Source organism: Macaca thibetana, chromosome 20, assembly GCF_024542745.1.
Source record: "Macaca thibetana thibetana isolate TM-01 chromosome 20, ASM2454274v1, whole genome shotgun sequence".
Taxonomy (NCBI): domain Eukaryota; kingdom Metazoa; phylum Chordata; class Mammalia; order Primates; family Cercopithecidae; genus Macaca; species Macaca thibetana.
Window position 1 is genome coordinate 31,731,512 of NC_065597.1, and position 12,607 is coordinate 31,744,118.

The 12,607-nt window shown below is 58.1% G+C and overlaps 1 protein-coding gene across 1 annotated transcript; it reads right to left on the reverse strand.

Annotated features, from left to right (window-relative positions):
- Positions 1–2,840: 2,840 nt before the first annotated feature.
- Positions 2,841–10,509, reverse strand: SNAI3 (snail family transcriptional repressor 3). Its single transcript, XM_050773749.1, has 3 exons — positions 10,339–10,509; positions 5,147–5,767; positions 2,841–3,038 (listed from the first exon to the last, which is right to left on the reverse strand). Exons 1-3 carry the CDS (start codon positions 10,412–10,414, stop codon positions 2,857–2,859), a joined length of 879 nt encoding a protein of 292 aa, XP_050629706.1. The 5' UTR covers positions 10,415–10,509; the 3' UTR covers positions 2,841–2,856.
- Positions 10,510–12,607: the final 2,098 nt, after the last annotated feature.

Consider the following 12,607-nt stretch of genomic DNA (forward strand, 5'->3'; position numbering starts at 1 on the left):
GACTATGTCCTCATAAGAGGAGAGACAGAAAACACACACACACCAGGGAGACGCCATGGGAAGCCAAAGCCACCAGAAGGCCTGGAACAGCCCCGCCCTCACAGCCTCCAAAGGAACCAGCCTTGCCGACACCTGGATCTGGGACTTCCAGCCTCCAGAACTGGGGGAGAATGAAACTCTGTTGTTTCTGCCACTCAGGCTGGGGGCCTTTGTTATGGCAGCTGAGTGGGTGCCTCCCTCTCTGGGGACGGCCAATCCCTGTGGGGGAGGCAGTGGTCCTGGTCCAGGAATGTGAGAGAGGCTTTCTCAGTGTGTTCACTCCTCCAGCTCACATGGAGGCTGGTAGCGGCTGCAGCCTGAGCTCTCCTGGGGTCTGTTTACTCAAGGTCACCCTTAGTCCAGAGGAGCCCAAGGTCTAGGTCAAGTTTCCTCTGGGATGTCCCCAAGGCTCCTCAAATAGGTGTCGTCAAACCATCTGCCCAAGGGCCCGTTAGCACCTGGCAAGTGTTAGCCAGGCTGATCTGCCGCGGCCTGCCCCGAGTGGGGCTCTCGCTGCCCAGGTTGGGACTGGAGCAGCCAAGTGGCTGAGCAACAGGGTGCTTCGTGTGTGGTCCCTGTGAGCCCTCCTGAATATTCTCATGGACAGACGGATGGACAGGAGGCTCAGCGGGCTCTGGGGAGCAAGGGGAGCCCTTGCCGCTCTCCACGTGGCTCCATTCCAGGACCAGGACGATGATGCCTTCCTGGCTGGAGCCAGAAGCAGAGCAGCTGACAATGGGCCAACCCTCCTGAGGAACAGGTGTCCCCCAGAAACCTCCTCCACTGCCCTCCTGAGGAACAGGTGTCCCCCAGAAACCTCCTCCACTGCCCTCCTGAGGAACAGGTGTCCCCCAGAAACCTCCTCCACTGCCCTCCTGAGGAACAGGTGTCCCCCAGAAACCTCCTCCACTGTCCTCATCAGTGAAGGCGTCAGGGACTAGGAGCAGCCTCCTTGCTCCTTCCTGGTTGCTGCCCCTGGGGTTGAGCTGACAACGGGCCAACCCTCTTGAGGAACAGGTGTCCCCCCGCCCCGAGAAACCTCCTCCACTGTCTTCGTCAGCAGGTGTCTCCCCCAGAAACCTCCTTCCGCTGTCCTTGTCAGCGGGTATCCCCCCCAGAAACCTCCTCCACTGTCCTCGTCAGCAGGTGCCCCTCCCAGAAACCTCCCTCCACTGTCCTCATCAGTGAAGGCATCAGGGACTAGGAGCGGCCTCCTCGCTCCTTCCTGGACGCTGCCCCTGGGGTTGAGCTGGAGAGGTTGAGACATGCTGGGAAGAGGAGGACCAGCCCAGTGGGTGGTCACCCAGCAGCTTGGCGGTGAGAAGAGGCCATGTGTAAGAAGGAAATGCCACCATCCCACTGTACGGGGGGAGCAGGACTCCGGGGATGGGGGTGTTGGGTGTAGACAACCATGCCAAATTGGCACAGTGTCTCAGCAGAGCAGGGCAAGGGTCTGGGACTCGACAGATGCCCCAGGTACCATGGGTGGACAGAGGCCCAGACCCTCTGCGAGACAGCAGTGATCACGTCAGACCCTCGCAGCATGTGAGGGCTGCAGGAGGAGCCCTGAGTCCTCTCTTCTGACCAGGCAGCAGGGAGGACTCACTGCCCCCAGCCGCACAACGCCTGCCCTGGCCTTGGTCTCGGCCCTCTCACCGGCATGAGCTAGAGCCTCTAGGCCGTTCCTCTGTGCCATGGGACAGGCAGCTGGGAGGACTGACTGCCCCTAGCTGCACACCACCTGCCCCGGCCTTGGTGTCGGCCCTCTACCCAGCACAAGCTGGAGCCTCTTGGCCGTTCCTCTGTGCCGTGGGATGCTCTCCCACTTCTGTGCTGGCTTCTGCCCACGACTGCGCCCCTGCTCACCCGATGGCAGCATCCCCACCTCTCAGAAGAGTTTTTCACAGTGGCAGGCCCTGATCCAGAGTCTCCTGCCTACTTGGTGGCTGAAGGCCCCAGGTGATCCCCAAATCCTGCTGTGTCAGGGAGTTTCTCAGAGTCCCACCTCCTCCACAGAACCAGGGGATTGGCCGAGACTCAAAGCTTCGAAGAATGGAACATGCAGGTGTGCAGAGACCGTTTATTACCCCATGGCTGTTCTTGCCTGGAAAGTTGAGTGCCCTGAGATCCCAGCCCCTTGAGGCTCTGAGCAGGACAAATCCCAGAGGCACGCCGTCTCATCCCAACGCACCCGAACCACCAATTGTGGGCTCCCCCAGTCCTGCCCCATCTTCTGGAGAGTCTGGCGAGGTGGGGAAGGCGCGTGTGTGTACATGTTTGTGCACATGCGTGTAGACGTGTGACACGGGACAACTTGTCCCAGACCCCAAACCGAAGGCTGGCAGGGGCCGGCTGAGAGGTAGTTGTGCCTACTGAGGAAGGACCACACGGCCGTGCTCACTGTAAGTCCAAACTGTTCATTTCTGCTGCAAGGGAACGAGGCAGCCTTGCAGGTCATCTGGCGGCAGTGCCGGCCCATGCTGGTGGCCACCTCCCCAAGGCTCTGACTCTTGGAAGGGCAGACCCAGAGACCTGACCACATTGAAATGGAACCATGGCTCTTGTTCTGATGACAGTCTTCGCTGGGAGAGGAGTCTCCTCTGAGTGGGCTCCGTGGGGTGGGAGGCCTGGGTGAGTGGCCTCCGCCCTGGTGGCCCCGCTGGACGTCTTTGGTTCTGACTGGACACAGATATGGAGGATGCACCAAGTGTGAAGCCAGGCCCTGCCCTCCCAGACTCCCGGCTCCTCTGGCGGCAGGAGGGACACCAGCTCTCAGGGCGAGGACCATCCCTCCTACCTGCACCGACTATGTGCCTCTCAGGGGCCTGGGCAGCAGCCAGACTCCTCGTGCCGCGCCAGGAGGGACATGCGGGAGAAGGTCTTGGCACAGCGCTGGCACTGGTACTTCTTGGTGTCCGAGTGCGTTTGCAGATGGGCCCGAAGGTTGGAGCGGTCGGCAAAGGCCCTGCTGCAGTGCGAGCAGGCATAGGGCTTCTCCCCTGGGGGAGGAAGAAGAGGGCCGGTGACACCATGGAAGGTGGCCTGAAGGCTAAAACACCCACTGTGACCATCAGTGGATACTCCCATCCCTTCCCTACAAATGCTCACAGCCCGAGCACCCAGGGTTGAGCTGTGTGGGGACGGGGTGGCACGCCACACCTGGGCGAGACACACCTGAAGACCCTCTGAGAAGCACAGGCGGCCACAGGCTTTAGAGCTCCTAATGTTGCTGCAATAGCCCTCCCGGGGGCCTCGGCCACTGGAAGAGGACGGGGGAAGCACTGGGGGCCTCTGGCAGCTGTTCCTGGCCACTGACAGGCAAGTGGGGGGGTCTGGCCAGCTCCAGCAGAATCCAGAGCAGGGGTAGAGCTGGGGACTTCGAGGAGGCAGCATTTAGGAGCCACCTCCCATCAGGACAACATGGGGTCTGGACAAAGTCCTGTTTGAACCTTGGCCCAACACCTGTAAAGGGAAGGGTGACTGGGAATCGTGTGTCCATTCCTGTAGCCCCATAGAGTCCTGAGAGACCCCAGCCTGCAGCCCCTGAAGGGCCCAGAGCACCTGCATTCCTGCTGGTGGGACACCAGGCATGCTCCTAGCCAGGCCAGCCTCTTGCAGGGCCTCCCCACACCCCTCACTCCCAGGCTGAGGGCACCAAGCCCCAGGGCCCTTTGGCATGGAAAGGGGGTGTGGCGGGTCTCCTCATCAAAGGGTTGAGAAAAACCGGAAAGGATTTCCTGGAGACCTGGAAAAGGCCTTCCCTCTGGCCTGCATCCAGGTGTGACTCAGAAGGTCCCAGTCACAAGAGTCATGACTTAGGGGGTAGGGAACCTCCAGTTAGAAAAAGTGTGAACTAGCTGGGCACAGTGGTTCATGCCTATAATCCCAGCACTTTGGGAGGCCAAGGTGAGAAGACAGATTGAGCCCAGAAGTTCAAGATCAGCCTGGGCAACATAGCGAGACCCCTGTTTCTACAAATAATTTAAAAATTGGCTGGGCATGGTGATGCATGTCTATGGTCCCAGCTACTCAGGAGGCTGAGGCATGAGAATCACTTGAACCCAGGCAGTCAAAGCTGCAGTGAGCTGTGATCAAACCACTGCACTCCAGCCTGAGCAATAGAGTGAGACCCTGCCTCAGACCAAAATAAAAACAAAAGTGTGAACCTCTGGGCCTGATGTGGAGACTGAAGCTTATTCCTGGAGCCCTTTCTTCCTTTCTGTTTTTATTATTTGCATGCTGAGGTTGACAGAAAGCCTGGGCAGAGGCTGCTGGCTGGCTCTTGGGAAGAGCAAGCCACTTTTGTACTTTAATGGCATTATTTTTTTGATTTTTTTTTTTTTTTGAGACAGAGTCTCGCTCTGTCACCAGGCTGGAGTGTAGTGGCACCATCTTGGCTCAATGCAACCTCCACTTCCTGGGTTCAAGTGATTCTCCTGCCTCAGTCTCCCCAATAGCTGGGATTACAGTTGTGCACCTCCACGCCCGGCTAATTTTTGTATTTTTAGTAGAGACAGGGTTTCACTATGTTGGCCAGGCTGGTCTCGAACTCATGACCTCAGGTGATCCACCCACCTCAGCCTCCTAAAATGCTGGGATTATAGGTGTGAGCCACCATGCCTGGTCGGTGTTTTGTTTTGTTTTGAGTTGGGGTCTTGCTCTGTTGCTCAGGCTGGAGTACAGTGGCATGACCACAGCTCACTGCAGCCTCAACCTCCTGGGCTCAAGTGATCCTCCTGCCTCAGCCTTCTAAGTAGCTGGGCCTACCAGCAGGGGCCACCACACTCAGCTAAGTTTCTATTTTTAGTAGAGACTGGGGTCTTGCTGTGTTGGCCAGGCTGGTCCTGAACCCCTGACCTGAAGTGATCCTCCTGCCTCAATCTCCCAAAGTGCTGGGATTACAGGCGTGGCTCCTGCACTGGCCCCTACTGACACCTGGACTTTGGACTTTTGGCCTCTAGTCTGTGGTCTGTGGGACTCTGCACAGATAAGTCAGGAGGCAGAAGCTGAATTGTTTATAAAATCACCCCTCTTCCTTTTCTAACTCCCACAGCCCTCCCTCTTCCCCCAGCCCAGACCGTCCTTGCAGACCTTCACCCTGTCCTACCTGTGTGGGTGCGGACGTGGCCCTGCAGCAGCCAGGGCCTGGAGAAGGCCTTTCCGCAGATCTTACAGGTGCAGGGCAGCGTGTGGGTGCGGATGTGCATCTTGAGGGCGCCCAGGCTGGTGTACTCCTTGTCGCAGTACTTGCAGGTGAAGACGCGCCCCGCCTGCAGGTGGCAGTGCAGCTGCCGGTGCCTGGCCAGCCCGGCCAGGGTGTGGTAGGGTTTGTGGCAGTGGAAGCATTGGAAGCCGCCAGGGGCTCGGGGCGTCCGCTCAGCCCCGAGCAGTTTTTCTGGAGCCCTGTGCCCATCTGGGCCCAGGATTGGGGACCACTGTGTGGGCAGCACCAGCAGTGGGGCCAGGTTGAGGTGGTTCAGGCTGTCTTTGAGGGGTACAATGGGGGCCCGGCTGGCCCAAGGGTCGACCCGGCTGACTTCCAAGGCGTCCGGCCCAGAGGCCCCCAGAGCTTCCTCGATCCGTGGAAGGAGGGGCAGGGAGATGCAGGCGATGGCTGAGGAGCCGTCCCAGGGCTGGGGAAGGTCACCGGGCACAGAAGGGGGCTCCTTGTCTTGGGGGAGAAGGGGCACCACCAGCCCCCCACAGGCAGAGCAGGCACCATTGATTTCTAGAGGGGTGGAGGGGAGAGAATATACAGATGAAGACTGAGTCCCCAGTGCTTTGTGTTTCCAGCTCCGATTCATGGGCCCAATCCCAGCCCATCAGCAGCCTGGCATGGGAGGTGTAGCCGGGAGCCCACATGCAGACCCAGCTTGCAAGGGAGCTGGCGGTGCTGTGCAGGGAAGTGACAGCATGGCCAGGAATGGAGTCATCTAGAACAAGAAGGCCCCGCGGTCTAGAGAGTGAATCTCACTTCCTCTTTAAACACAAAGAAACATCTGACAGGACCCTTCGTGTTCAGGAACATGAAACAGGCCTCGTGGCTAAAGGAGGGCCTTTACGCCTCGGCTGGGCGGGTCCCTCTGATGAGTGCCCCCCCACCGCCCCCGCAGAGGGGTACCAGCCTGGGCCGGCATCCTCCAGGCGCCCACGCAGCACCCATAAGTCAGACGCTTGGCAGCAAGGAGCTGGCTGAGTGTAAAATCAGCCCCCTCATAACTAGTCACCCTCCAGTCACCCAACAGCTACCCCTCGGGCATCTCCTTTTGTGGATAATGAGGCAGTGAGCTCAGAAGCCTCCCTGACCGCTGACCAGTGCCCACTCTGCTGTGCTCTCAATGCAGCCGAGCCACATGGCTGGGGTGCTCTGGCCCAGGCTTTCAGAATTGCCCCTGGCTGGGCTCCTCCCCAGGATGGTGGTTCCCGAATTTGGGGGCCGGCACACCACACACCACATGGTTGGTCCACTTAAGGGCAGTAGCCCCCAAATAAACAGGTTAGTCTGCAGGCAAGAGTTAAATTCTGTATTTCCCCAAAGCCAAAACAGCCCTCAATCCCTTTCTTACTCTAGATGTGTTAAAATAGATTTCTGGCTCTGTTTCTACCTCCATGCTGAGGCTTTGGGTAGAGAAAGACAACCCATAGAATAGGAGAAAATATTTGCAAATCAGACTTCTGATCAGGAATAGCATCTAGAACGCTAGAACATATAAAGGATGTTAGCAAGTCAACAATAAAAAGACAAATAATACAATTTTAATATGGGCAAGGGATTTTTTTTTTAAGATGGAGTCTTGCTCTGTCGCTAGGCTGGAGTGCAGTGGCGCGATCTCTGCTCACTGCAACCTCCGCCTCCTGGGTTCAAGAGATTCTCCTGCCTCAGCCTCCTGCATAACTGGACTATAGGCGCCCTCCACCACACCCGGCTAATTTTTTGTATTTTTTAGTAGAGACAGGGTTTCACCCTGTTAGCCAGGATGGTCTCAATCTCCTGACCTCGTGACCCACCTGCCTCAGCCTCCCAGAGTGCTGGAATTATAGGCATGAGCCACCGCACCTGGACTTTTTTTTTTTTTTTTTTTTTTTTTTGAGACAGAGTCTGGCTTTGTCACCCAGGCTGGAGTGCAGTGGCATGAATTCAGCTCACTGCAAACTGCAACCTCCACTTCCCAGATCCAAATGATTCTCCTGCCTCAGCCTCCCAAGTAGCTGGGACCACAGGTGTGCACCACCATGCCTGGCTATTTTTTTTCCCCAGATAGAGTTTTGCTCTGTCACCCAGGCTGGAGTGCAGTGGCGCTAACTTGGCTCATTGCAAACTTCGCCTCGCAGGTTCAAGCAATTCTCCTGCCTCAGCCTCCCGAGTACCTGGGATTACAGGCACGTGCCATCACGCCTGGCTTATTTTTGTATTCTTAGTAGAGACAGGGTTTTACCATGTTGGCCAGGCTGGTCTCGAACTCTTGAACTTGTAGATCTGCCTGCCTCAGCCTCCCAAAGTACTGGGATTACAGGCATGAGCCACCGTGCCTGCCCCACCCCACCTTTTTTTTTTTTTTTTTCTTTTTGAGATGGAGTCTCACTCTCGTTGCCCAGGCTGGAGTGCAATGGCGCAATCTCAGCTCACTGCAACCTCTGCCTCCTGGGTTCAAAGGATTCTCCTGCCTCAGCCTCCTGATAGCTGGGATTACAGGCACCTGCCACCATGCCCAGCTAATTTTTGTATCTTTAGTAGACACGGGTTTTTGCCACATTGGCTAGACTGGTCTCAAACTCCTGGCCTCAAGTGATCTGCCCATCTCAGCCTCCCAAAGTGCTGAGATTACAAGCGTGAGCTACTGCACCTGGCCTGGGCAAGGAATTTGAATAACTGTTTCTCCAAAGACAATACACAAATGGCCAATGAACGCATGCAAAGATGCTCAGTGCCATTAGCCATCAGGGAAGTACAAATCACAATCACAATGAGACGCTCACACCCAGTAGGATTGACAAAAAGAGACAATAACAAGCACGGTGAGGATGAGAAATAGGTAATTCAAAGGAACATCTCCCATCTGCCACTCTCTCCTGACCTGACCTTCTCCCACCCTCAGTCTTCCTAATTACAGAGTCATCAGGTTTCTGTCCACCCAGAAGTGAGGGCAGTGACAGGATAAGAGGCAGCGTCCAAGAGAGTTCTGGGGAGATAGCACTCGGGGAGCCCCGGGTTTCCCGGCTTTGCTGGGGCCTCTTGGCAGGAGAAAGTCACCATTTCTCGTCTCCATCTCTAAGACATGGCTACCTTTCTGCCTCCAGGTATTGTCACAGAGCCAGGACCCTGTTTGTGAGCCCAGTGGCTGAGCCCAGAGGCAGGACGGGGCAAGAGACAGTCTTGCCCATCAGGCTGACCATGTGTTTCTGCTGGGATTTTAAATGCTTTCCCAATACTCTCTGGGTTTTGTTTGCTTTTTTATTCATTCTGCAGTCCAGATCCTGGGGAGAAGAGACTGTTTTGTTTTGAGACAGAGTCTCACTCTGTCGCCCAGGCTGGAGTGCAGGGGTGTGACCGCGGCTCACTGCAACCTCCATCTCCCGGGTTCAAGCGATTCTCCTACCTCAGCCTGCTGAGTATCTGGGATTACAGGCGCCCGCCAGCACACCCAAGTAACTTCTGTATTTTTAGGAGGGACGGGGTTTCGCCATGTTGGCCAGGGGGGTTTTGAACTCCTGACCTCATGTGATCTGCCCGCCTTGGCCTCCCAAAGTGCTGAGATTACAGGCATGAGCCACCACTCCCAGTTGAAGAGACTGTTAAGTACCTTGCTGGCTTCAGGGGTTCCCTGGGGAGCCATAGAAGGAGAGATTGAGGGGCCCCAAACCCCAGCACCTCAGGTCTATCCTGGGGTAACATCTTGGCAGAAAGTCGCCAGGGCCCCCTGGCTGTCAGAAAGCCATGCAGCTGGGGCTACAGTGAGGAGGGAAGCGGGGGCGGGAAGCAGAGAGCACTGCAGGCAGCAAGGCTACTCATGACAGTTGGCCGCTGGGCCCAGCACAGCTACCCAGATTTGCACACTCGGATGGACTCTAAACAACACTTTGAAACTTGCAACTATGACCCATGTAAATTCCATTTTCCATCACATCTGTAGTTACATGTGCATCCACATACACATAACTGAAGCCAGTGTCCTTCACCATGAGCCAGGCACTCCAACAGTTTCTGCTCTATTTTATTTTACAAAATTGTTGGTAGTGACTCGAAACTGATTTCAAAATGCACATTTGAAAAGCACGGTCCTAGCTGGCACCTCCTGGTGGCAGCCTGGGCCTCGGGTGTGGGTCCAGGTGGGATCCCCCCCTACACCCAACTCTGGGTTCTGAGCTGGGATAAAGGCCTCTTGGGGGTGTTGCTGGGGGCCCCTGCCCCAGCAGTGCCCTTCCTGCTCTCCCCCACCGGCCACAGCGCGTGAGTCCTGACCACTGTGTCCGCCGGTGCCTCTCAGTGGGTCTTTGTCCCAAGAAGCTGCCAAGCCAGGTGGGGACTGCTCTCACCACCCGTGTGGCAGGCTGTCCTCTGAAGGACACAGTCCTCTTCTCTCGTGTCCCTAAGCCTAGCAGGCAATGGAAATGAACGGACAGCCCAGTTGCTGGGCACCCATCTCCCCAGGCTAGCCAGTGTGTGGAGGATTGCAGCCCTTTAGCCCAGCCTGCCCAGGCAAGCCTACCAGGATGAGCAAGAGGGCTTCTGGGGTGAGGGGAGGTGGGGGAGGGAGGCAGGCTACGGGAGAAGGCTCACCTGAACTGAATGCAGGAGGGGCAGTGCCTTTGCACCGGGAAGAGCCCATCAGTCCTCCTCCTCACCATCTTCTGTGCTCACACCCCCAGTCAGCATGCGCTGGGGGTCCCTCAGCCAGGCCACCCCAGACGGCCCTCCCTCCCTCCCTCCACCCCGCGACCCCTCCCAAATGTGTGTGCCAGGAAGATGACTCCAGGGTCCCTTTAGCTGGGGCTGTAGTGGTGGGGACAGGCGGCGTATTTAAGAGGTGAGTTCCAGGGAGACTTCGGGGCTTAGAAAACTTCTCCAAGTGGGGAGAGAACCTCCCCCGCCCTGCCGGAGGCGGGGCTCAGTGCCCTGAAGTGGAGGCACCCGTGGGCCACCTACCTTCCTGCAGCCGCAGCCGCTGCGCAGAGGTACTGGCTCGTTCTCCTCCCACCTGGGACAGGTGTCCCCCCACTCCCGCTCCCAGGGGCCTCTCTCTGTCTCCCGCCCCGCAGGGTCGAGTCCCGGGAGGGGCTCGGGGATCGGGTAGCCCGTACCTCTCTGCGTCTCCAGCCGCCGGTAGTTGGGGACCCTGTGGCTGGAGTGCGTTTTCACCAGGAAGGAGCGCGGCATGTTCCCCTCCCGGGCGGCAGGCCGGGGCGGGCTGGGGCGGGAGGGGCGAGCCGGGGTCCCGACTGCTGAGTCCGCGGGCGCTTGCGGGCAGCGCCGGGCCCGGGCAGGTGCGGATGGGGTCAGGCTCATTAGCATAGCGCGCCGCCTCCGCCAACCAGCGCCCGGCGCGAGTGGGGCGGGGCCACGGGGGCGGAGCTGAGGGCGGGGCGGGGCCGCGGCAACACGCCCAGGACAGGTGCGCGGGCGGGGCGGGGCGGGGCGGGGCGGGGCGGGGCGGGGCGGGGCGCGCGTGGCCACCGGTGTCTTCCCCACGGGACTTCTCTGGCGCGCGCGCCGCGGAGTCACACACCGACCCCTCGGGCCTGGCCGCCCACTCGCCGTGAATGAAAGGGCAGAGTTCAAAGCTGAGTGGAAACCGAACTGGGCTCCAGTGCACACAGCGTGGAAGCATCTGCCGAGCCTAGTCCTCGGAAAACCCTTGCTCCGGGGCATGACGCCCTCTCCACGGCCTCGCCTCCCCATCCCTTCTGCAAACGCACACGGCAGGATTGATGGGCAGAGCCCAGGAAGTCCGAAGCTGACCCCACTGACCAGCCCCAGTGGCGGCCCAGGGTCAGTGCCCTGGAACAGGCCAGGGACCGGTGGCCTGGGGACAGTGGCCCTTTCTGGGTGGACTGCAGTCTCCGAAGCCTCCCCCGCTGGAGACAGCCCTTTAGGAGTTTGCCGAGTGCCTCCAGAAAGCTCTTTTTTGGGGGTACAGAGGACTTGGCCTGCGATTCTGGAATTCCCAGGGGGTCAGACATGGTTATGGGAAGTGTAATAAAACTGGCTAATCACATGAATTCTGCAACAGCTGCACGTGTGACCTGGGCAAGCCGTTTCCCTCCTTTGTGGTCCTGTAGAACCCTCCGGGCCATAAAGAGCTGGGAGCCGCTGTGTCCAGTGTCTGGGTCTCTTTCGACGTGGACATTTCATAACGCTGGGGGCTAGGTGGGGCCATCCCTGGGCTGGCATGCACACAGGGTGTCCATGGCTGTGCCGCCGGCCTGCCTCCCCAGCAGGGCTCCCACCTCAGAACTGGGTGCCCTTTGCCCTCTGTGGGCCGGGGGTGGGGAAGGTGGTGGGTGGTGAGTCCATGGAAGCTCTGAGGGAGGGACAGCAGGGAGGAGGGCCATGCCACAGCAGCGTCCCACGTCCCACATCCCACATCCAGGATATGAAAATCTGGGATAGTATCAGCCCCGCTTTTCCAATGAAAAAAACCAAGGCTGTGAGGCTGGGCTCGGCAGTTCACGCCTGTAATCCCAGCACTGTGGGAGGCTGAGACGAGAGACTGCTTGAACCCAGGAGTTTGAGACCAGCCTGAAAAACAAGATGAGACCCCGTCTCTACAAAAAAAAAAAAAAATTGTTTTAATTAGCCAGGTGTGGCAACACCCATCTTCAGTCCCAGCTACTCAGAAGGCTGAGGAGAGAGGATCGCTTGTTGCAGTAGCCTCAGGAGGTGGAGGCTGCAGTGGGCTATGATCACCCCACTGCACTCTAGTCTGGACAACAGAGCAAGACCCTGTCTCAAAAAATTAAAAAAAAAAAAAAAAAAAAAAAAAAACCAAGGCCATAGGAGGTTAGGATGCAGTGGGATTGGGACCCAACCACATTCCAACTCGTCTGCCACTTGGTAAGGGGGAGTGGAAGGACAGGTGGGGGTGCCCCTGGAAGAAGGTGCCCGCCTCTCCTGCAACCGCGGCCTGGCACCACCCTGCCGGGAGTGTGGATTTCAGAGGACACATGCCTGCCTTCTGCTTATTCACCTGTTCCTCGCCTGGAAAGGTTTCTATTTATAGCCTCCCTTCCTTCTCTCTCCCCCTTGCAGACACAGATAAGGCTTGCAGATACCTGAGCCAAGCCTCCACCCACACCGTCCCTCCCCGCCCACCTACCCATTGTGTGGCCACCCGCCAAGCCCCAACAAGCTTATCCTAATCCCAGCTAGAGCCTCGTGTTATTCAGGGCTGCTGTAGCTCTCCTGTGGAGAATGGCTGATCTCACCCTGGAAACGCCCCAGAGGGCCTGCGAGCACCTTTGGGGTAGGGTCCTAGGGCTGCCACAACCACTTGCCCCCCAGGGACACTCAAGGTGGCTGCAGACTCACTCTTCAGCTGTGACACACAGGGCGGTGTCCAGGCTGGACCCA

What these genes read in the sequence shown, in the direction of transcription:
- SNAI3 (XM_050773749.1), bottom strand. Translation starts at nt 10,414, where the DNA reads ATGCCGCGCTCCTTCCTGGTGAAAACGCACTCCAGCCACAGGGTCCCC. An exon ending in GCGGCTGGAGACGCAGAGAG is followed by an intron (nt 5,768 to 10,338) that starts GTACGGGCTACC and finishes CCACCCCTCTAG; the next exon opens with AAATCAATGGTGCCTGCTCT. An exon ending in CCACGTCCGCACCCACACAG is followed by an intron (nt 3,039 to 5,146) that starts GTAGGACAGGGT and finishes TTCCTCCCCCAG; the next exon opens with GGGAGAAGCCCTATGCCTGC.